Here is a 23,386-nt window from a genome sequence, read left to right as displayed (position 1 = left end):
CAGTTTTTGTCTCTAATTGTGATTTGAGAACTGATTTCTACATGTCTCGCCTTTGTTTTCTTTATAAAAGGTTTACCTTCCTAACCCCACATTATTATGAATAGCACTACCAAGAGACATTTGGCCACAATACAACAGCTTTCATTCCCACATCTAAAACTGACAAGACGTTCTTTTAAAGCCCTCTTCATAATCATTTAACGTTTGGATCGGTTTATGTGCACCTCAACCTACTTTACCCTATAATATTTTATGTCAAGAAAATCTATAAGATTATTAAATCTTAGGTACATGGTCACAATGGATTGAACCTATGACCTCTTTTAGCCGTTTATCAAGATCATACTTCCTTATTTACCATTAGGTCAAAACCATTATGGTTGATAAATTCAAAGAACAAAACAAGTTTTTAAAAACTATCTTTTATTTTGCAAAATTTGGCTTGAGTTTTGAAATCGTTCGTTGAAAGTAGATAGCATGGATGAGATTAGTGTTTAGGAGCTTAATTTTCAAAGACCATGAGTAAAAAATATCAAACTGTTATTAAATGGAGCCCAAAAAATCATGATGTCAAATCCTTAACATGATTTTTGTCTTCAAAAGATAATAATTGCAGTAAAGAAATAGCAGCCAAACGACATTGATAACAAAAAATATCACTCTCACACAATCAAATAGTTTGCACCATATAACCAAGTAGTATTCTGGGAAAACAACAAAGTGAGTCAATTCTTTCAATGATTTTACTAGGACCAATTTTCAAGGCTCTTTTGTAAATTGTAAGTTAGTAACTAAGTAAGTTATTACTTTTCCCCCTTTTTGGGCTGTTCTACCTATTTGTAATTACCATAGGCACTAAGTTAAGTTCAAGCTATTTGTAATCACTTATTTTTCTTTACCTTTTTGTACCTCCTTTTTCATTAAGACAATCTCATTGAAAATAAAAAAATAACTTTGCATATGTTAAAATTAATCGTGATTGATAAACAATGGTTAGCATCAGATTATAAAAAAAGGAAGAAAACATAATCTTGAATACCTTAAAAAGGAAAGAACTATGTTTGATGGTGCAGAAGAAGCGTATGATTTATCTTTCCACAAAAGACTCGACAGTTTTCAACCATCGAATAAGTTCACATCTGTCTTTGTTCATCATGTATTCATGCAGAAATACAGCAAGCTCCTTATCTATCCCCCTTTCTGCTAAGAACTCCCGAAATTTTTTCTGAATTGCACCACTCAATTTCCTGAAGTCAACAAAAGCCAGAACGACCATTAGTAGACAACGGGAGTTAGAGCACAAAGAAGCTTAATACTTAGCCTCCTTTAACTAAGGGGCCAGATGGTGTTTCAAAGCTCAAGGTGCACCTCAAACCTCAAGGCAGGCGAGGTGACACAAATGCATAGCATGAGTAAAGCAGGGTGCAATAAATAAACAAATGATATACATAAAACATACGTTGTGAAAGTATCTAAACATTAAAGTTTCAAAGATTAATACTAAGTAGTATAAATACGTAAATATAAAAAAGATATTCAACATATTCAGGCGCACTAAAACAAAGGCACAGTTGGGGCAAGCAGGGCCTTCTTGATGATGCTAACCCTAACTTAACCAAAGGCGAGATGACCCAGTCGCCTCAATATCATTTGTTTGGAATGACTTTCTAAATACTCAAATAATATTTTAAAAACTTAAAAATTCATTTCAAACAAGTCCTAAATTGTGCATTTAAGAAGCACAAGTACATATACAAGACAGAATACAGCAACATATCATTTTCTAAAAGTCTAGGATACTAACTTATTAAAATATACATTTTTAAAAAGAAGTCTCATTTTTGTAATAGAAAAAATACAAAGTAAATCAGTTGATGCATTTCTTGCTTAAAAAATTAGTTTGGTACAGGTCAACAAATTTATTGTTCTAAAAGTATTATGTGCCCAACAAGCGTGAAAGTGTAGTGTCAAAAACAAGTCAAACTTGGACACACTACCCAAACCAAAGTGCATGTGTTTCTTATTTGTACATCACGTTATAGCAATGTGATATTGGAGAAAATATTTGGGGGACTACACATGGCAGACAAATCTTTTTTCGAAAATGTATTGTAATAGAACCTGGAATTGAGAGATTTGAATCCAGACCTCTTGTCCTCGAGTACGTACAGGTCTGTACACTTAAGCTAGACTCATGTTGGAAGTGGCAGACAATTCAATACCGATATATTGAATAGTCACTAAAAGCAGATACATTTTGAACTTGGTACTTGCATTGGTCAGTAATTAGAGGCAACATATGATGGCAACCACATTAGGCATACAAATCCAGACCAAAATGAGCAAGTAATCAGTAAATAATCAACAAAAATGGCAAAGGCAGCTACAAATTTACAGAAAGAATGAGAAACTCAGAATTCGAGATAAGCCATACCTAAAATCAGGCCCCATATAATGACTTGCAAGCATTCTATCTCGTTTAAGTACATATAGTTTCTGAACATCCAAAGAATCAGGCCATGCTGAGCAAACGAACTCCAAATCTTCAGAACCATCTCCCTTCGAAATGTCAACAAGCACGCTAATATGAAGACGGAGCTCTTCTTCACCATCGCTATCGTCTCCAAATTTGGGAACAGATTCACAGCCATCAAACATCGTCGCTTCAATTTTAATATCTTCAGTGTCCTTAAATTTCCCTTTCAGTGTAATCCATTGCATTCCAGGATGATCTTCAACCGTAAATGAATTGAACGTCGTTGCAGGCTGTAAGGTTATGGAAATTAAAGAAAATGTAGGATGAGGAAATGGATCAAAAGAAGGAGGGAAAGAAATCGGCGAACCTGATGAGGAGGAGCGTAATTGGACTGGTACTCTATCTCATTACGAAGTACTCTGAGAGTGATGGCGTCGAAGGGAGATTTGGGAACGGCGGCGGAAACAAATGGCCTGGTAAAGTGCGATGCTGAGGTTGTGGTGGTTCGTGAAGGCGAACAATGGCGTTGCCATAATCGACGTGTGAGGATTTTACTGTAATATGATTGAAACTGCCGGTGAGCTGATCGGAAAACGGCCGACATGAATAAAGATTCTGCGGTTAAAGACTATAGCTTCTGAGCTTCGGTCAGCATTAGAACGAAACGACGAAGAGGGTTTAGTTTCTTACCACGGCAGTCAGCACCCACTCGTACGACGCCGTCTTGGATTGTCCAGAGGAAATCGCTTTAATTGACGGCCCAACTAAACTCATGGGCCTAGTACACACAACTAGCCTGAATTTGGGCCAGCCCAGATTAGCAAAACGCGGCCCAATAAGCTAATTAGAAGCATTAAATGATTCTTTTATTATTATTACCACAAATAAATAATTAATTTGATTTCTATGGGAGAAAAAAAGGATGAATAAGTAAGACAAATAAGGAGTGAAAAGTTGAAAAGGGAAAATGCTTTTGTTTGTTGTGAAATTTTTTCTTAAGTGTGAGGAAATGAATAGAGGATGCTACCCAACAACCAAACATAGAAGATCAAGTGTGAAAATAGATCAATGGCCAATACAACATCAATGCCATGTGATATGTTGTGTTGGCATTTAATTACACAACCCCGACATGTATACACGAACGTACTAAGGCACTAGAAGAGGTTAGATATCGATAAGAAATATGGATTAATACTTTCGCAGTGTTGTTGAAAAGACATCAAAAGTATATATAGTGATCATGATAAGAATAACATTGGTACAAACATGAGAATGCTAGTAGTCAACATCGTTATGTTATAAAATTAATCATTCATTTTAATCACTGTATTTATTTCTCATTTTAACTTTAAAAAGTCAAATTTGCATTTATGCAGCTACGCCTAAATCAATGTAAGGGTCATGACTCTCATTGGAAAACTTAATTATTTACCTTTCCTACTTAGATCTTTGGAGGAAACTTAATGGTCTTCATCTGACAATTGCATATTGTAAGTGATGTTAAAATAGTTTACGGTGTTTGAGATTTGTCTGATGGCGTTAGACCTATCGCGATTCAATCATTTATTCACCTACTTGATTAAGGCTTATAAATCGAGGGTCTCGTTTCCTTTTAGGGACACGTTTTTTCATGCTGCCTTTCTTTCTTTCTTTCTTTCTTTCTTTTTTCGTGCATAAAAAATGAGACTAAATAAATATTATGCTCAATGTGCCCAATCAAATATATATAAACGTAGTAAAGAGGAAAAAGACAATTTCTCATGGGACAACGACCTCAAATCTCGTGTCATCTTATGGGCATAAAAGTCATTCCATCTATAAGCCTCAAGGATTTTCTAACCATTCAAAGCACTTTAAGGATTCAATTCTAAGATTTCTAAAAACAAAAGAAAAGAAAAGAAAACTCAAAACACAAGATCCAAGATTATTTTCAAAACAAACGACCACAAAGAAAGGAATAAGAAAAGAAATAATATGATATGGAAACGTTTTGGAGACTCAAAGTAATAAGGACACCACAATTTAATATAAATAGGTTTTGTCGGTTAAATTACAATTTTAGTCGGTTCGAGCTTTTAAAATTTTAATTTAATACATAAAATGTAATTAAATTTTAAAATTTTCAACTTTTTTTTTTTAATGTGTCTATGAGACGGTGGATTCATAAATCTATTGGATAAAAATTTGAAATCTAGAAATTGACTTAACATATAAGGTGTTTGGAAAGAGTGGTTGAGTGGGGTGGATAGAGTTATTATCTTTACACACTTTGTTTGGCTCAAAAGTTTTTTAACTCGTTGTAGTTCTCACAACTTGGTAACATTAATTCCAATGACTTCATTAACTCTCTACACTATGAGCTTATGACATAGCAACTTTGCTTTTTATCCAAGTTTGTTGGTGTTTGGATCTCGTCCATATTTGTCGTCTTTGCAAACCTCTCGAGCACTTGACCTTTAGTTTGCTTCCTTTTGTCTACTCAAGTTTTTTAAGTCAATATGTGTAAGAGATCCTTCCACTGATGTAGTGTAGAATTTACTACACTCTAATGCTTAATTTAGTACAAGAAGTTTTACGATCAACTAAAGCACACAGGAAATTATAAAGTCAGAACTTCTCTTTGGAGATTACGTACTCTTTCTTCTCTAGGGTTGTCGAACAAGACTATTTATAGATTTTTCTTCTCACATTTGCCTCTGGATATATGTAACTTCAACGATATCAAAGTTATTTACGCCGCTCAATGTTGTAGGATGCAAATCCAACTACAACTCAATTATTTCTCAACCTGTATAGATTGACCAACTCAACTGGTCAACTAAATCTTCGAGATACTAACTTTTTCCTTTTAGAATGTACACTCTCTTATTCATTGGACAATTTCTAGTAAAGTTTATAAACCTATTACATTTCTACCAAAGAGAATATTAAACATAAATTAAAACGTCACAAGTTTTATAAAACCTAAAGACCTATCAAGAAAAATACGAAAACTAATAGACTAAACTTGCAATTTAATACTCTTGTTGATTTGTGTATTAGGAAGAAAACAATTAGAAAAAGAAAAGTGAGTGAAAAAGAAAGAGAAATAGAGACAAGAAAGAAAGAAAAAAAAAAGGCCAAAATGTGAAGTGAAAGGCATGAAACGGCCACACACCGCAAGAAAAGGCCATTTCCTAACTCTTTCACAACCAAATTGACCCCTTTTTTTATGCACCATTTGGGGCAACATTTAATTAAAATAAACACACACACACACTGTTTTCTTCTCATTGAAACTTATGTACGAAGACATTTTCCATTTGTTGCGTTTTTCCCTTAGGACGTTTTCTCTTTCAACATGTTATTACCTGCGATTTGATTGGGTCGAGTTCAGTTTTATGGTTGTAACAAAACTTTCATTGGACTTGGTCTAATTCTACCAGTTGTAAATCCGTAAAAAAATACTACCTGATGTATTTGTTCAATTATATTCTAACTAATTTACGAACCAACTCCACCTCATAAAGTTTGATTAAAATTATCAATTCCACAAAACCATTAACCAGTCAACTCAACCCGTATAACGCGAAAGAACATATTGACTTTTTTTACCGTACCCGTTTCACAGATAGATTTTGTGGGTTAAATCAAAACTTTAATCGTTAAAAGAATTGAATTTTTGACTTTAGATTTTAAAATTTGAATATTTTAAAATGAAAAATAAAAGTAGTGCAATTTTTGGTAGCTCCATTTCCACACCTTCATTCCACTTTATTCTCTTTCTCATCACCAAATTTGGATTCCAATAGGCACTGATTACAAAAAGAATATATTATATCAATTATGTGTCACAAAAAAAAATAACCAAATAAAGAAAAGAAAATCTATATGTATCTTTATATATTCTTTAGTTAGTCCAAATTGCATACTAAGTTAAATCATTGTTACACTTTTTTTTTTTAATTAAAAAATTTGCATGTATATTAGAATTTTGAGACAGTGACATATTAGTTATAAAATTTTACTATATAAATAGGACAAAAGAATAGTATTCATCAAATAGTGACCTCTTCTAATTATTTCACCCTTAAAAAAATGCCCATCTTTTCCATTATAATAATTAAAAATTCAGAGAAAATAAATTATTATTTACCTAACAATTCATTTGAAACACAATTGTCAGGGTATTCAGAGTTCGGTTCGGTTTAAAGTTGAACTACACTAAACTGCAAAATTAAAAAAATCATTTGAAATCGAACCAAATCGCTAATATGTGTCAAAATGAATCAAAACCGAATAGCTTATACTGTTTGGTTTTAAATTATCCCATACCATAGACGTATATGCATACAACCTCCTACATGATGGTTTAGCTTTCTGTACAATCGTTCAACCATTTACACAATTGTTTAGCTTTCTATAAGATCATTCAACCTTTTATATGATCGTTTAGCTTTCAAACGATTGTAATCTTTTATCCTTTTACACGTTTGTTTAGCTTTCTATACGATCATTTACTCTTCTTACAGTTCACTTCGGTTTTAGAATCGGTTTAATTTCAATTTAACGAAATCGAACTGAATCATATGCATTCAATTTCGTTTCAGTTGCATTTCGATCTGCGGTCCACTTCGATTTTCAACTTTTTTTTTTTTTGAAGACCCCAATTATTGTATTTTAATTTATTTTTCTAATATTTTGAAAATGGTCCCCAAAAAAAATAGAAGGTTAGAGAATTTTTAAAAAATTTGAAAAATAACAGAAAAAGGGTGTAATTATCTTAAAAATTGAAATAATCAGCATTAAAATTAATTGACAGGTGAAATAGAGATTTTTGGAGTTATTATCTTTTCAGTTATTTATTAGTTATTATCCATCCACTCTCCACGTAATAATCACAATTCCCAAAATAATGAAAACGATTATATTTAAGTGAGAGAAAAAAAAAACAACAATAAATTAAATTCCATTAACCTGAATGTGTTATAAAAAAAACGGGGGGAAAAGGAATTGGAGAAAAACGAGGATGATGGAGAGATCGGCGTAAGAAAGTTGTTTCGGTCGCCGATAAAATCCAAACCCCGTTGCTCGATAATTCTTCGTTTCAAACCCCCAATTAAAAAACCCTTTTGTTTTTTTGTTTTTTTTTTCTTTTCCTAAAAATTTCTGACGATTGATTTCCCATTTCGTTCAGTTTTGTTGGTAATGAATTGTGCTCCTTCCAATTCTTGCTTTTGGGTTTCTTAAGGTTTTTTCTTTTGAACCAGATTACTTTGGGTTGACTCTTATGTGTTGTTTGATTTTGATTTCAGAGAGACGGAGAAGAAGAAAAGAAGTGGTGGGTTTGGGGAAATGTTGTGCAGAATTGCTTTGATGTCGAAGAAGAAGAAGAGTGGAACAGTGCCGGTTTATTTGAATGTGTATGATTTAACGCCCATCAATGGCTACGCGTATTGGCTGGGTCTTGGGGTTTACCATTCCGGTGTGCAAGGTTAGCAAATTGTGGCGTTTTTTTTTTTTCCTTCTATGTTTCTGTTCTTACCTTTTTGGGATTTTGTTAGAGGAGATGATGAGGATTTTGGTTTTTTGTAAATGAATTTTTCCACCCGAAAGGGGTTCTTTTTTTAAAAAAATAATTTTTCTTGATTCTCCATTGGGATTTCCTTCAGATCTGAGGTTGAATTCGTTTTATTTTTGGCTGAAATTTGTGATACTTGAGAAACTAGAGGAACATAGGGGGGAGGGGGCTTTATGGCTGTGTTGTGGAGTTTTCTGGTTTTGTTTGTGGATTTATGTCTGCGAAATATAATTCTGTAATGGGTAGCTAGATTTGGCTGTGATTTTGATGACTGATGCGTTGAAAAACTTTGAGTTCCTGCATATTATTTGATTATAATTGTTTATATGATTTTCTATTGACCTTAATCTATAACGTTTTGTGTTTGACCTTTTCAAGAGATTTTGGATTATTGATGACTTAAGCAGTCCCTATTTTTCTTTGATTAAAGTCCAAAAGAAATCTCCCACAGTTTGTTTAATTTATATTATCAAGTAGTGCAAGGTGTTCCAAGTTCAAATATCTTAATAGAAGAATCTTTTTGCAGTTCATGGAGTTGAATATGCATTTGGAGCACATGAACATGCAACTTCAGGTATATTTGAGGTAGAACCAAGACAATGTCCTGGTTTTACATTTAGGAAATCAATTTGCATTGGAAGAACGAATCTTGGTCCGAAAGAAGTTCGCTCGTTTATGGAGAAACTTGCTGAAGAGTACTCCGGGAACACTTATCATCTTATAACAAGGAATTGCAACCACTTTTGCAATGATGTATGTATAAGGTTGGCAGGGAAACCGATCCCTAGCTGGGTCAACCGACTTGCTCGACTTGGTAGGACTGCCGATTATATTCCCAGCCTAACCATTTTCTTTTTTATAATCATAATTTGTTCTATGTTTAAATTTGGTGACCCAGCTTCCTGCTTGTACTTGTTGACTTTCGTGTCACAGAGAAGTGAAAGTTTTCATTTAACGGAGAAAAACCAGTTTACAAACAAACTGCCCATCATAACAATAATAACATAACCACTGTGTTTCTATGGCTTCTCTCTGCATACTTAAGAGAGTTTGACATGACTCATAATGACTTTTGAGTGTTTCATTTGTTCCGTCAACTACTTTCTGCGCATCTCTGAGATTGGAACTTACAACAATTTTGTGGTTTTTATTTTGGTATGTGTTTGGTTTCCAGGTCTTTTCTGCAACTGCGTTCTTCCAGCGAGTTTGAACGAAGCAAAGGTTCGACAAGTAAGATCAGGAGATAAGCTTAATGAAGGTGTAAAGAAGAAATTGAGAAGCCAGCCAAATAGGTGTAATAATAAATCTTCTTCTAACCCTTCACCGCCACCCTTGCCTTCCAATCCTCCAACTTCATCAACCATCAAAGTAACTAGACCAACTAGACAAAAACGATGTATCCCATCAGCATCGTCGGCGATTCATTCTTCAGCATCTACAACCCTGACTGCGTAAAGCTGTAAAAGTAATTGGTTTCCTGTTGTTTATAGGGTATTTAAGAGTTTAATTAACAACAGAAGAAGAAGACAGGCAAAATAGCATAATTTTCCATTTTGCCTTTCTACTAATCCCAAAGAAAGAAAAGAAAAGAAAAGAAAAGAAAATTGGTGTTGGAGCAAATTTTGTGTTGAATTGAAGTGTGTTATGTGTTGTGCTGCTGAATGAATTATATTACCGACTATGATATTGATTCTGATATTTATCGATTGAAAATCGTGTATAGACTAGAAAAAACAGTGAATTTTTTAGGTAGTTGGAAAAACGATGGAATGAAGAAGAAAAAAGCAGCAGAAGAAGAAAGAAGACGGATTGTATCAAAACATGTCAACTCAAGTGGAGATGGCATTAATGGAAGTGGGTATGGTGGGGACTTAGGTGGTGGAAGCTCCATCCTCCTTCCATTCACTTTCATTTAACCATTCATAGTTTCTTCATGGACCCAAAGTCTGAAATATATATATATAGTTATATAATTGTATATCTTTCAATGGGAATGGTAAAAAACAAAATGAAATGACAGCTGTCTTGCCTTCCTCCTTTGAATGGGTTAGAACAGATAATATTTGGCTCTTTACGAAAGGGTTTGAAAGTTTTCAGGTATATAATCAATATTTGGATTGTGTATCAGGTGTATACTGTATTCGATATTCAACGAGTTTAATTAGACTATCACTTACTACAACGTAACTAAGAGTTGTGGTTGTTTCTGCTTATAATAGGATGTTAGGTAAGATAAGAAGTGGTTGAGAATGGAAGTACGAACAGAAAAAGTTATTTTATAAAGAGTTGTGGTTGTAGTGGTTGCGGTTGTAGTTTTTATCGACCATCGGGTTCCCAACCTTTGATTATTCAAATCTAACTTAACTAAGATGTTATTATATGATGCCTTTTTCTTTTCTTTTATGTGATATTATTACAAGATGTTAGGTAAGTGTAGAAGCAGTAGAATTGAATGGTCTTAAAGAGTCAAATGTTGGAAGCCTTTCTTTGAAAGGTCTTTTTAAAATTAATTTATTTTGACGTCAACGAAATTAAGAAACTATTATTTGTATGATTGAAAATTGGACAAAAATATTATTCTTGAACTAAATTTATTTAATACTTCAATTAAATTTTAATGTTATAAATAGGAATTTGTAGGTTTTGGGTCAAATTTGGCCAACATGGATTTGTAACTAATTTATTGGTTTATTTAAAGTTTTCTTTTTTAAAAAAAAAAAATATTATTCTAATTGGATAAGTGTCATCTTTTCTAACCATTCACGACTCTTTATTAAAGATTGAATTCATCAGAAATAATTAGTAATATAGTTAATTGTAAATTAAATATTAGTAAGAAAAACAATTGAATTTAGTTCTACGTAATGTTTATGATTTTTTATCAAAGTTTTAAGTACTATTTGTTGTGTTTAATAAGGAGGATTTTTAAAAATATAATAAAACGGCAAAATATTTATAAATAATTCTAAAAACGAAAAAAATCAATAGATCCTAAAAAGTAAAAAAATGCTTCGTCAACAACATACAAATCAATAAGCCCTGAAAAATTAAAAAAAATGTTTCGTCAACAACAAGCAAGCCAATAGGCCCAAAAAATATTAAAAAAAAAAAAAAACTAGGTCAATCACGTAGCCAATAACACGCGTACACGACCGTTTAGATTTAGCTAAACAATGTTTTTCATTTTTTTCAAGTCTTTTTATATTTAGTACACGATCTTAAACAACTAAATTTATATTTGATTCACGATTTTCAACCATATCGAATAACAAAAAAAAAAGTAAAGAAAAAAATTCATACAACAACGAAAGAAGAAAGACTAACTTTTACGGATGTGTTATATTTATGAAAATTTTACTTTTATCAAACTAAAAAAAATTAATTTGAACTTTTAACCATTTTTTCTAAAAGAAAGAAAAAAAAAGTTGAAAGACACGTAGGCACTCCTATTCCTTGGCTTCGGCATATGCCTTTAGAAAAAGGTGAGGGATAAAATAAAACAATAATAATAAATTTTGTGCTTTTTGACGAAATTAAAAAAGCAGTAGAGAAAAATATGTCTACTCCTTCACGGAATTGACCCTACGTCCAATTTTTACCTTCAGAATTTCTTATTAAATAGCCAAAGAAAATTTCGAAATTATTTAAAAAATCATAGAAAAAAAAGATTAATACACTTGAAATTTAATAAATTTGAATATATTTTAGGGTATTTGTCTACACTTTGTTTGAAAATATTGTTTACAAATTATAATCTTTATTTTTTTTGACAAATGGTCAAAACCACACCTAAAATATGTGGTTAGTTGCAATTGAATCTTTAGAGTGGTTGCAATTAGAGACTAATACAACTTTTAATTATAATTTAGAGCAATTACAACCAATGAATTATAGAAGTAATAATTAAATATATAGTAACGTTTCAAAGAATTACAAATACTATCAAACTCTACAACTTTGTCCTATAATTTACCTCTCAAGACGTTTCTTTTCCCTCTTTTTATGGGGTTCGTCAGTTTCCCACATCTTCTTCTTCTTCACTGTTCCCAACGGAACTTTAATGGAATCTATCATCTCCCTTTTTCAGCTTCAATTTCATTACACATTTTTACTTGTCCCCATTCAAACAGGAAAACGACACAGACCCCATTGCCACTTTTGTCCCTCTCCTCCCCAAATTTTCCAAATTCACTCAACAGAATCCAAAGCTAAAATTTCATTCGTACCCTTGATGGTAACAGATTAAACAGAGGATTTTGGGAGACGCAATTAATCTAATGTAATGTAAATGAACGATTTCTTGTAATTTTGTTGCAATGGTGTGTTGATTTCACCTTCTCCAAGCGTATATTAGTAGAGAAAATCCCAATGGTGCTCCAATTTGATCGCTATCTTCACTATTAGCCCACTCCATAACTGAGGAACTGGCTCCGGCGGATGATCCGACCGACGACGTCGACGTTGAAAAGGATATTGATGATGAGGATAAGCTACTTCGCATCCTTCTCCACTCTAATTCGTTCAATCCCAGGTTCCAGTTCTGCTGTTGATTGCTCTGTTCTTCGATTTCCTCTTCGAATCTGAACATAAACACTGCATTTCCTCTGTTTTCTTTCTCCAATTCGAAAACCCAATTGTATACATCCCAATATACATCCATTTGAACTCCAGCGACTTCGATTCTTTCATTTCCTCTAAACTTCCATTTCAGCCGCTTGATTTCTAGAACCCTTTTTCCGTCAACACTAAACGACAGTCCCAAATCGTCGTCGTTGTAGTTGGAGAAGCCGCAATCGATTTGGATTTCTCGGATTTGACCAGCGAATTTCGCTTTTGTGGTGTAGATTTTGTGGGCAGTTACATGTTCCCTTTTGAGAATTAGGGTTTGGAGAACTTGAGGTGGTTTCGCCGCTCTGATCTTCTTGGAGGCCTCCTTTATCATATCTCCGACGAGAAGCGTCATTTCGCCGTCCACAACGACGGCGATGAAGAATCCAGAACAGGGTTCAGGCGAGGAGGAGGAGAAACGAGCTCGGCGAAGGTCCCAGAAGACATGGATACTGTCAGAAAGCTTCTCAGAGCCGTGTTTCTTCCATGGAATTAAAGGTCTGATACGAAGGCGAAAAGAGATTGAAGAAGAAGAAGAAGAAGAAAAAGAAGAAGGATTTTGAGGTGAATCAAAGGGATTAAGGTTTTGGTGAAAATGAAGAAGAAGAGAATGGGAGAAGAGAGACTGAGACCAAGAAAGGGAAAAAAGAGCGAAATTGGTGTGGTAAATGCAGGTGGTGAGATTGGGGCAGCCGGAAGTTGAGAGCGGAGAGCGGCGGCGGACGGAGGATGGGCGGAAGCAGGAAGAGAAACCGGGCGACATTGAAGGGGAAATTTGAGAAGTGAAATTTACAAGAGAATTTGGAAATGGGAAGGAATTCCCCTTTGGCTGCCGTTGCTAATATCACCACTCCCTTGGATAGGACTTTTTAAACTTTCTTATTATATATTTTCTTTATTTACAACAATTATTATTACTATTATTCATATTATTTAAAAATTATAGACTGGTTTATTTTATTTTATTTTTGTATGGTTTTGACCTTTTTTTTTCTCCAATTTAAAATGTCAATTCTAAACAAAATTTCGTATTCTTAGTTGAATAGAAATCTCGATGAAAAAGACATTTGTATGTACTTAAACATGTAATACAATAAAATATCGGTATTGATGGATATTCTTTTAAAAATTCAAATAATAAAATAAATTATTAAGTAAATATTTTTTGTTTTTTTTAAGTATAAAAAACGCTTCTTCATATAAGAAAACCACCAAAATATAAAATTTATTACACTTTGATTTTCCTAAGAAGTGTAAATGTTTTATTTTTAACAATTTTCTTAAATATAATTTTATACTTCTTTTTTATTTATATTATATTTTGATCATCCAAATTGAGTAATTTTTTTTTCTTTACATTTCTCTGTGATATAATGTATATCGATTCACCTCTTAAGTTAATGTCAAACCTAAGAAAATATGCAACGTGTCATGTTGACTGAAAGTTAATATTATGTTTTTATGAGATTCAAAATGCTAATGTGAAAGAAAATGCAGAGGAAATGTTTATTATTGTTTTAAATGAAATTTTGTTCTCGTTGTTTTTATTGTTTTATGATATAATAGAAATATCGATTTATCTTTCATACTAATACGAAATCCATGCAAATACAATATATAATACAAAGTTTTAACTAACGTTGTAATATGTTATCTTAAAAGTTTCATTTTAGTTTTTCTTTTTTCCTTTTGGTTAATTTTATTTAAGCGGTTGGTTTGACACGTGACATGAGAGATTTGAATTTGTAACCGATCAATTTAAGTTTATTGGTTTAGTTGACCCTTTTTGTTATATGCGTATATATATGTATATACATAACTCTATCTTAGATTATAAAGTTTATCAAAAATTGGTAACTTTTATTAATTTGAAATATGGGCAGACAAAATTTATTTGATTGGCTTAGTATTTTTTGAAAGGGAAATGGATGGAATTTACAAGTTGGAAAACAAGAGAAGAGAGTCAAGAAAAAAGAAAGCATAGAATAATAGAAATTGGGGTCATACTTTACAAACTTTATTCCTATTGGAAAATGGCCAAAGGAAACCAACAAGAAACGTGTTTGAATGGTCGTTTTGTGTTTATATATTTTAGAATAATTAAGATAGACCTTTTATGAATAATAATTAAATATTTTTTTTTAAATATAGGAAATAATTTAAAATTATTTGTAAATTTTATATAGTTCGTAAAACCTTTTTGTTCTATTTTTTAGATAATTATAGTTGTTTTTTACTATTTATGACAATTTTTCTGATAGTTATGTATATATAGCAACATATAAAAAATTTGAAAATATAACAAAATCTTTTAATGATAAATCTCAATCACTAATGAATTCTTATGGTCTATTAGTAAAATATCAATATTTTTGCAACATGGTCGATCAGTGATTGACTTCTATTATTGATAACTTTGACAAATTTTACTATATTTGCAATTTATTTTAATGTTATTATACATATTAATATTTTAAATATAATTGTTATATTTGCAACTATTTCTTTGTTTTAGTGAATACGATGACCTAAAGTTTACAAAAAAAATTTAAAGAAGTATTGGTTCAATTTAAAAATATAAGAAAAAACTAGATGAAAGGTCCATACCGCCCTCCGGAAGAATACTAATCCTTAATTTTATTATTAATTGAATTTAGTCATAGCTTAAACAAATATTTGTCATGTCATACAAATTTGTAAATAAAATTGATATGTCACATGTCATGTTAAAACATTATACTAATAGTACGAACTATAATATTAGACCAAAAGCATTGTTTAATGTTCGATATTTATGTAGTAGAGTATTGTTTAACTTCGATATTAATTGTATACATTTAAAATAATACAAAAACGATTCTGAACGAAAAGTAAAACAATATCGACGCACCGACAAATTTGAAAAAAAAAAGAGTAAGAGACCAAATAACAGTTGATTTTGACACATGGGATGGTTGTGTAAATATGTTCCATATAAAATTATGTGTAATAAATGGTTGTGAAGTTTTATGGCTATGAGGAGGGGAAGAAAATTCAAAGGTAGGAATAAATATAAAGTCACTTTGACTTAATTATAGGAAGCAAGAATTTGATGTTATATTGAATTTGGGTCACTAATAAATATATGCAATAGGACACATTTTGTTCCAATTTTTGTAGCCCAAAAGTTGACTTTAACCAAACAAATATGTATTTGACTTTTTATTTATAAAATATATATCCTCTTTTGGTTTTTTTATTTAATAAAAAAAATATTTCAAGTAGTTTGAGATGACGATCTCTAAAATAACAATACATATGACATAAATGTAGTAGGTTTTGATTGTGCTTTGACATTTAGATGTATTTTCAATGTTGTCATTGTCGTATTGAAAGTTCGCTTTTAACCTTTAATTTTCTAAAAGCGGTTTTAAGATGATTGGATCGTTAATTTTAACGACAAGTGTACTATCTTGTGTTGTTTATATTATATTTATTGGAAGAGTAATTTTTTTATTTAGGAGATCGAATATTGGTTAAAATAGTATAAAATAAGAATATACCACATTTTCTATTATGGGTGGGATTGATTAATAAGTTTATTTATAAAATAATTTAAATCAACTTGAATATCATTACTAAATTTAAAAATAATTTTCTTTTTACTTATGATACACAATATGCCTACATTTATTTTTTATTTTATTTTTATAATGCTTTGAAAATTTTATTTTCCAATAACTATTGAAAAATAAATTTTTTTTTTTTGGAAGCATCTTAAAAAGAAAAATATCATAATCATGAATTTGAATCGAAAAACTATATAGAACATAGGGGTCACGTAACGGCGAATGGCCAACTATGAAAGATTAACAAAAATAAAAGGAAAGTGTAGTTGGGCTGGGCCGAATGTGTAGTTGGGCTGGGCCGATTGTGTTAATGGGCCGGCCATTATACCCATGTAATTAATCTTTATATATATATATGTATAAATTTTCAAAACTTATTTCCAAAATTGTGTAGGGATATTTTTATTAATTGAATATTAATGTTATTTTCAGCCTAAAATACCCTTTTTGGTGGGGTTGAATAATATTTTATATATTTACATGATATTTTTAACGGGTATAATAATATTTTCAACAATCTGACTAAGGACATGCGGCAGCGTGCAGTTGAAGATGAATTAGATAAGATAAAACATGAACCTTCCAGAACTAGCTCATCAAATATGAATTAGACAATACAATCAAGTAAAAGATTTCAAATATTTATCGAACACGCGTATAATAATAATGAGAAATGATTAGCTGATTAATGCAAGAGAAAAAGATGTCATCTTTATTGATATTAAAATTCTAAATACTAATGATTGTAAACTCATGATTTATCCAACCATCGCTAAGGAATGCATATATAGTGGGAAGTGAAAAATAAAGATAATATATAACATGAAATTTTATATAGTTGTGACCATGGGAGGGAACATAATGAGTTATATATAATCATTAAAATTCATTCAATTTTGTTGCTTCCCTAGCCCACACAATAACCCAACATATATTTTCTCAATCATAACCAACACCTCTTCTTTTTTTTTTTTTTTTTTTTTTTAGGATTTGAACTATATTTTAAATTATTTGATCATATCAAAAAAGAAAAAAGAAAAAAAAAAGGTTAATAAGGAAAACAAATAGAATTAAGTTACGATAATGAAAAATGTATGTGAAAACTTTTTTCAATGGATTAAAAGGATTATAACTAATTTAGTTATTTATTAATTAATGTGAAATTATTAGAAAAAAAGTCTTAATTAGTTAAGTTTACTAATCTTCCTTTTATTAAAATAGAAAAAAAGTTCGAGAACTATTTACATTTAAAAAACAAAATCACTAAAAAAACAAAAGATATTACACTTGGATTTTTATATGAAATTTAAATATTTTTTTACAAATTTTCTAAAAAAATGTATTATTAGAGAGAAAATATTATATTATATGTTAAGAAATGTTAGAAAAAAGTATATTACGTATCAATAATAGGGTTGGACGGAGAACTTTTGTTTATTTATCGTCTCATATTTCTCATAAATAACTTTTTAATTTTGATGATTGCTTTACGTTTATTAACAAATCGTACATATTTGCGGCTACTTTGTCTATTTAATAAATATTCCTAATTTTATTTTTAATAAATAATGTATTTTATATTTTATTAATTCTTGGGTCGGATCAAGTCCAAGTTTTCAACCAATTCGAAAAACCAAAATTTCCAACATAATCCAACTCAACTCATATTTTAAACTAACCGAATTCAACTCATATAATATGGGTCGGATAGTTTGAGTTGTTCGAGTTGGATTTGTGTGATAAATTGTAATTTCATAGTTTAATATTAGGAATCTAAGTGCAAAAATTTGGTCACTGTTTTTGACGAAATAACATTAAGTACACTTTTTTCACGTGCAGATGGATGTATTTTTGTAATTTCAAATGGTTCGACATGTTTTAGAAAAAAGAGATCATTGAACATTCGGTCCTCGGTTTTGAATCATTCATCTAAACATTTTGTGACAAAATTGTTGGATAATAGCTTCGATAACCTTTAATTTACATTTTATAAATCTCAATTGGATCACAAACAAAACTCCATGGATCCATAATAACGAAGCTCCTCAATCATTTGCTCAATATGATCATCTTCCAACAATTTCAGTTCCCCAAATTCACTCTCCATTTTCACACTTCTCACCATCCAATCCGCCGCACACGGCCCTTCTTCCGCCGCCGGTTTAATATCCTCCACCACCGAACTCGTCGACGCCGGTGCCGGAAACGCCGAGGTAATGTCCCTTTTAAACTCCCCTGAACCTTGGTTACTAATCTGCAAAGAAGCCATATAACACCTATGCAATTTCGCAGTCAAATTAGACGATAAAATCCTAGAATTTGATGATTGAATTGCACTTGAACTGTATGGAAAATTCGTTCTTGCTTTTGGGCCACACATTAATCTTGCAGCTTCATCATAAGCTCTCGCTGCATCCTCCGCCGTTTCAAATGTCCCCAGCCAAATTCTTGTTTTCCTGTAAAAAAAAAAACAAAAACAAAAACAAAAAACTGAGTCGAGTTTGAGTTCAAAGAAAAGCCATTGGAGAAGATGGAGAAGTGCAAAAACACGAGAGACCCACAATAAAGGATGGCGAATTTCGGAAACCCAAGAACCCCAATGCCTTTGTCTTACACCGCGGTAGCGCTTTTGAGGCCTGGCCATGGCATAACTTGTTTGTATTTCCTCCCCAGAAGGTGTTTGTGAAAATGCGTGAGAGAAAAACATAGCACAAAATGGGTGATTTATATTTGGTAATTGCTGACAAAAACGGCAATCGCGGAGCCATTTTTGTGAAGCCTTTCTGGCAACCAATTTGATCTCTAGTGGGGTCTCACATATGTGAATTATTATTAACATTTCTTCTTTTGGTCTTGTTCATAGTTTGAAAACTTATTTGATATCTACTAGTTGTTTTATAATCATGGTTAGATTATAAGAATTTGAGTTAATAATCTCTCGAGAGATAGGTTCAACGTTTTAAAAACGATCAATCAGTAATAAACTAACAACTTCATCGAATAATTTTTGAAAGAGTAATAATACCTTAGTATATTATAAGTCGTATCCATTCTTTTACTTCATATCTTATATTTACATTAAAAAATTTACTTGTAGGTAAGTTAGGTTAAACAATTATCCAAAGAGGGAAAATACAAATGCAACTTCACATTCACTCAAAATGTTTTTCTCTCTCCAATTGTCCAACAAGAAATAAATAAACAGAAGAAAAGATGCATTTGACAGTGAGATAAGTTTGAAATTGACCCAAAACAAATCAGTTCGCATGTCTTTGAATTTGTGATAAAAAATTACATATTTTTCATCGATTTGGGTATGTACGGTAAATATTGAAACTATTTATAAAATGTAACGAAAAAAACTTAAATTGATTGGGTAGAACGCTACGTATTTTATTTGTAGTTTTTTTATAATATTTTCATATGATTTTGAGCGTAGAAAATGCGAACACTTTTCTTTTTCTTTGCCAACATGAGACTATGAACCTTCCTTTTCATTCATATAAATCATTAGGATAATAATTCATCCATCCAACCATCCAAATCTTTTGATAAAATCTTTTATATATCGAATCGATTGTCTTCTCACTATTCACACATATTTAAATATTTTCTTTTTATCGAAACGTTTGCTGATGATTTTAACCGTATCCATATTTTAATTGTTTTATAACGTAAGTATTATCTTCCATTGCATGTCGAGCTCATTAATTCAATCTCTTTGTTTTTCACGTGAAAGTTTCTAACTTATTTTGGATTCATTAGGCTGTCATTTTAAGAACTGTTTCGAAACGTTCTTACCTTATTAGCTCAACTCATGTACATTGTTCGTGTTAAGTTATGTACTTATGGTATCTTATAAATTTAACCACTTGATGCAAAGTTTTTTTTTCTTTAATATTAATATATTAGCTATTGTGTGTGTGTGTGTTTTTTTTTTTAGTTTAAATAATTTGATATTTGAATGATTTTGAATAACATTCAATGAACATATTATTTATTTTGTAAAATACAAAATCATAACAAATAAAAAGTTTGACATTAAAATACCACTTGAGGGTAAAATGGGGTTTTTCCCTTACCCTTTCTGAATATAGAAAGTTTTGGATGACGTGGCTTAGTAGTGATGAGTCATTATTTAAATAAATAAAACTTTGTCAATTATAATTACCAATAATTTATTTGATGAAAAGTTATCCTTTTTCAAGAGATTCAACTTGCATCAAATTTTAGAATCCAACTATTGATGATGAAATAATTTGTTATGTATTTGATTAAAAGCAAAATTAATTTTTTGTGGGACTTTGTTAAAAGTAAAAAATAAAAATTAAAAAACGAACTGGAAAAAGTATTAAATCGAAAGTAAACTAAATTGAATAAACATCCATTTTAATTTTAAAAACTTATTATTAAATAAATTATTGGATAAAATATTTTACTATATTTATAAATATTTTCCGAATGTTTGCATTATAAATAATTTCTCTAATTTAAATTTTAATAATTAGATAAAATGAAACCTAATTCCACACATTCACATGTTCTATTTAAATTAAATTCAAAAGTTAAAAAGGAGTGAATGGTTAACTATAATTAAATATATATATTTTAAAAAATATGATATGAAATAATAATTTTATGATTTTTCTTTTTTCTTTTTTCTTTTTTTTTTTTTTTTTTTGCAAAATATTAATTATGATTGTATGGTGTAGAAATATGTGGTTGTTTCCCAATGTCACATGCAAAACGAAGAACATATTAGAAAGTGCTGGATTTTATAAACCCAAGTTGCTATTTTGCCCTATCAAACACGACAAAGATGTTATAATCAGTATAATAAAAATCAAATTAAATCTGCTTGGAATAAATTAAAAACTTTGAGATTGTATCAATCAAAATTATAAATCAGTAATTTACTATGACTGTGGTAGAATGAGTGAAAAAATTAAGAATATTAATTTGAAAATCGTGAAACAAAATGAATTTTTTTATTACAAATCTTACCAGAATTAATACAATTATAAAATTTAAGTTTTAATTAATCTAAACTCAAAGTTTGAGGATATAGATAATTTTTTTTAGTAGAATAATTACATGATTTATTAGTTGGTTGAGACCTAATTATTGTTGAATTAAGGTAAAAAGATATTTCTTTAGCAAATATTTTACATATCATTGATTTGAAATTTTAGTTATGATTCAACTCCTCAGTTTTGACCAAACACAATTTTGTGAAGAAAATGATTAATGGGCCGGGGCCTTCCTTAAGTTGGGCCGAATACCGAGGCCTATTTACTAAACATCGTACTGGGCTTGCCCGCGGGCAAATCTCGATTACCCTTCTCAAGGGAGCGTATAAAGCTTCTTCGCTCCTAATAGGGTTTTTGTTTATCTCGCCGTCGATCGCCGGAACCCGAAAATGGTACGTACTTGCAATTCGACTCTCTGAACTTTCTTCTACGTTAACTTCTGCGAGTTTGTAATTCGATTTTTCTCTTCTCTTCGATTACGCAGCCGTCTCACAAGACTTTTAGAATCAAGAAGAAGCTCGCGAAGAAGATGAGGCAGAATAGGCCGATCCCGCACTGGATCCGCTTGAGAACCGACAACACGATCAGGTATTAAGCCTAAACATTTTTTGAATCTGCATATTTTTCTTTGAATCTATCCCTTTCTCTCTCTCTCTCGCATTCATTTTGACGTTGTAATTTGTTCGATCGTATTATAGATACAACGCAAAGCGCAGGCACTGGCGTCGCACCAAGCTAGGGTTCTGAGGTGCTTTCGATTCCTAACTTCAATGTTCATTTACCTTGATTTTGTTAAGTTTCAGAACTTGAATTTTCTCAAGGATCTACATTTGTATTTCCGCAACTGAAATTTAGTTTATCGGATATTTTTGTTTAATCATCGTTACACTCAAGATTGAAGTGCGGAATAGAGTGAATTTACCTTCAATTTTTATTTCTTTAGAGTAGCATTTTCGCCAAACCTTTATGGCATTTACTTGCTTCTACACAATTGATCAAAGTTGGTGATTCTTGAAAAAATTGTTCAGTTACATTTACAAATCACAAATTTCCTCGTCTTAGCAATAGATATAATCATTTTAGGATTTAGCTTTATATTCTTTTAATCTGTGAAATCTGTTTAATTTGTTTGGAACCAATTCATAAAAGTGTGTAGCCAAAATATACTCGAACATTCACATTTGAGCTCGTAGACATTGGAAGATTATCAAGAAATTCCAACTAGCTTATCCTAGAACTTAGAAGAGACTATAAATATACATTACATAATCATTTACACCTACAACCTTTGGTGCTTCTGAAAGAGCGCACTAATGTCTACACATTCTATAGGTTCTACATTTCTATCCTTGAGTTCTTGGTACTTTCATCTGTAGTTGATCTAAACAGACTAGCTTTACGTAATGCCAAAGGACAAGGTTCTACTTTTGTGTCCGTGAGTTCCGAGTACTTCCATCTGTAGTTGATCTAAACAGACCAGGCTTCATTACAAAAGTGGGTAGAGGTATAGAACTTGGTGGTGGTGAGACAGCAAAGGTAGAGGTTCCGGCGTAGAATAATCGCTCGTTTGTATTACAGAGTGAACTTGTCACTTGAAGCGTAACCCCCCTGTCCTTGTTTAGACTTCGTTTTTGTTTGTGTGGAGGTCTGTAAGATTTGGCGTTGATAGTACCATTTTGTGGACAACGACGAACTTGCTTTGAGTGAATTTCCATGGTGTGGAGTGTAAAGCAAATAAGGAATGAATGCTTCTATAGAAAGGAAGAGAATAATTTGTTTCATCATTGAAAGGAAGGAGTGATCTTTATAGAAGAATTAGTGTCTAATAAGGGAGAGAGATGAATTGGATTTAGCCTTGGATTTGGATTGCGGAAGGCGGTTTTATTAAAATTATAAATTACGAATTACGAATAGAAAATTAGATTTGGTATTTTTAATAAGAAAAAGAAATATCGTATAATTTTGTTGAGGATATTCATGTATGTGTAATAGGATAGCGACAATTTAAGGCTCATTTTCGTAACCCATGATATGATTTTGTAAAGATTTGATTTTCTATAAAATTTATTGAACTTAGTATTTTCTAATAAATATTTAAATA

The 23,386-nt window shown here is 31.2% G+C and overlaps 5 protein-coding genes across 5 annotated transcripts; 2 read left to right on the top strand and 3 right to left on the bottom strand.

Moving 5' to 3' along the window:
• Positions 1-934: 934 nt before the first annotated feature.
• LOC103493767 (uncharacterized protein At2g39795, mitochondrial) lies at positions 935-3,194 on the bottom strand. Its single transcript, XM_008454649.2, has 3 exons — positions 2,844-3,194; positions 2,435-2,766; positions 935-1,247 (listed from the first exon to the last, which is right to left on the bottom strand). The coding sequence occupies exons 1-3, from the start codon at positions 3,078-3,080 to the stop codon at positions 1,088-1,090; spliced, it is 729 nt and encodes a 242-aa protein (XP_008452871.2). The 5' UTR covers positions 3,081-3,194; the 3' UTR covers positions 935-1,087.
• A 4,180-nt stretch (positions 3,195-7,374) lies between these two features.
• LOC103493768 (deSI-like protein At4g17486) lies at positions 7,375-9,752 on the top strand. Its single transcript, XM_008454651.3, has 4 exons — positions 7,375-7,663; positions 7,774-7,952; positions 8,566-8,853; positions 9,214-9,752. The coding sequence occupies exons 2-4, from the start codon at positions 7,814-7,816 to the stop codon at positions 9,492-9,494; spliced, it is 708 nt and encodes a 235-aa protein (XP_008452873.1). The 5' UTR covers positions 7,375-7,663; positions 7,774-7,813; the 3' UTR covers positions 9,495-9,752.
• Positions 9,753-11,927: 2,175 nt separating this feature from the next.
• Positions 11,928-13,521, bottom strand: LOC103493769 (uncharacterized). The gene has a single exon (XM_008454652.3). The coding sequence runs from the start codon at positions 13,408-13,410 to the stop codon at positions 12,370-12,372; it is 1,041 nt and encodes a 346-aa protein (XP_008452874.2). The 5' UTR covers positions 13,411-13,521; the 3' UTR covers positions 11,928-12,369.
• A 4,619-nt stretch (positions 13,522-18,140) lies between these two features.
• On the bottom strand, positions 18,141-19,117 carry LOC103493770 (ethylene-responsive transcription factor ERF003-like). Its single transcript, XM_008454653.3, has 2 exons — positions 18,817-19,117; positions 18,141-18,711 (listed from the first exon to the last, which is right to left on the bottom strand). The coding sequence occupies exons 1-2, from the start codon at positions 19,092-19,094 to the stop codon at positions 18,261-18,263; spliced, it is 729 nt and encodes a 242-aa protein (XP_008452875.2). The 5' UTR covers positions 19,095-19,117; the 3' UTR covers positions 18,141-18,260.
• Positions 19,118-21,552: 2,435 nt separating this feature from the next.
• On the top strand, positions 21,553-22,213 carry LOC103493771 (60S ribosomal protein L39). Its single transcript, XM_008454655.3, has 3 exons — positions 21,553-21,677; positions 21,770-21,873; positions 21,984-22,213. Exons 1-3 carry the CDS (start codon positions 21,675-21,677, stop codon positions 22,030-22,032), a joined length of 156 nt encoding a protein of 51 aa, XP_008452877.1. The 5' UTR covers positions 21,553-21,674; the 3' UTR covers positions 22,033-22,213.
• Positions 22,214-23,386: the final 1,173 nt, after the last annotated feature.

This window comes from Cucumis melo, chromosome 7 (genome assembly GCF_025177605.1).
Source record: "Cucumis melo cultivar AY chromosome 7, USDA_Cmelo_AY_1.0, whole genome shotgun sequence".
NCBI classification, from domain to species: domain Eukaryota; kingdom Viridiplantae; phylum Streptophyta; class Magnoliopsida; order Cucurbitales; family Cucurbitaceae; genus Cucumis; species Cucumis melo.
The sequence above is the reverse complement of the archived record's forward strand: the minus strand, read 5'-3'. Positions and strand labels throughout refer to the sequence as shown.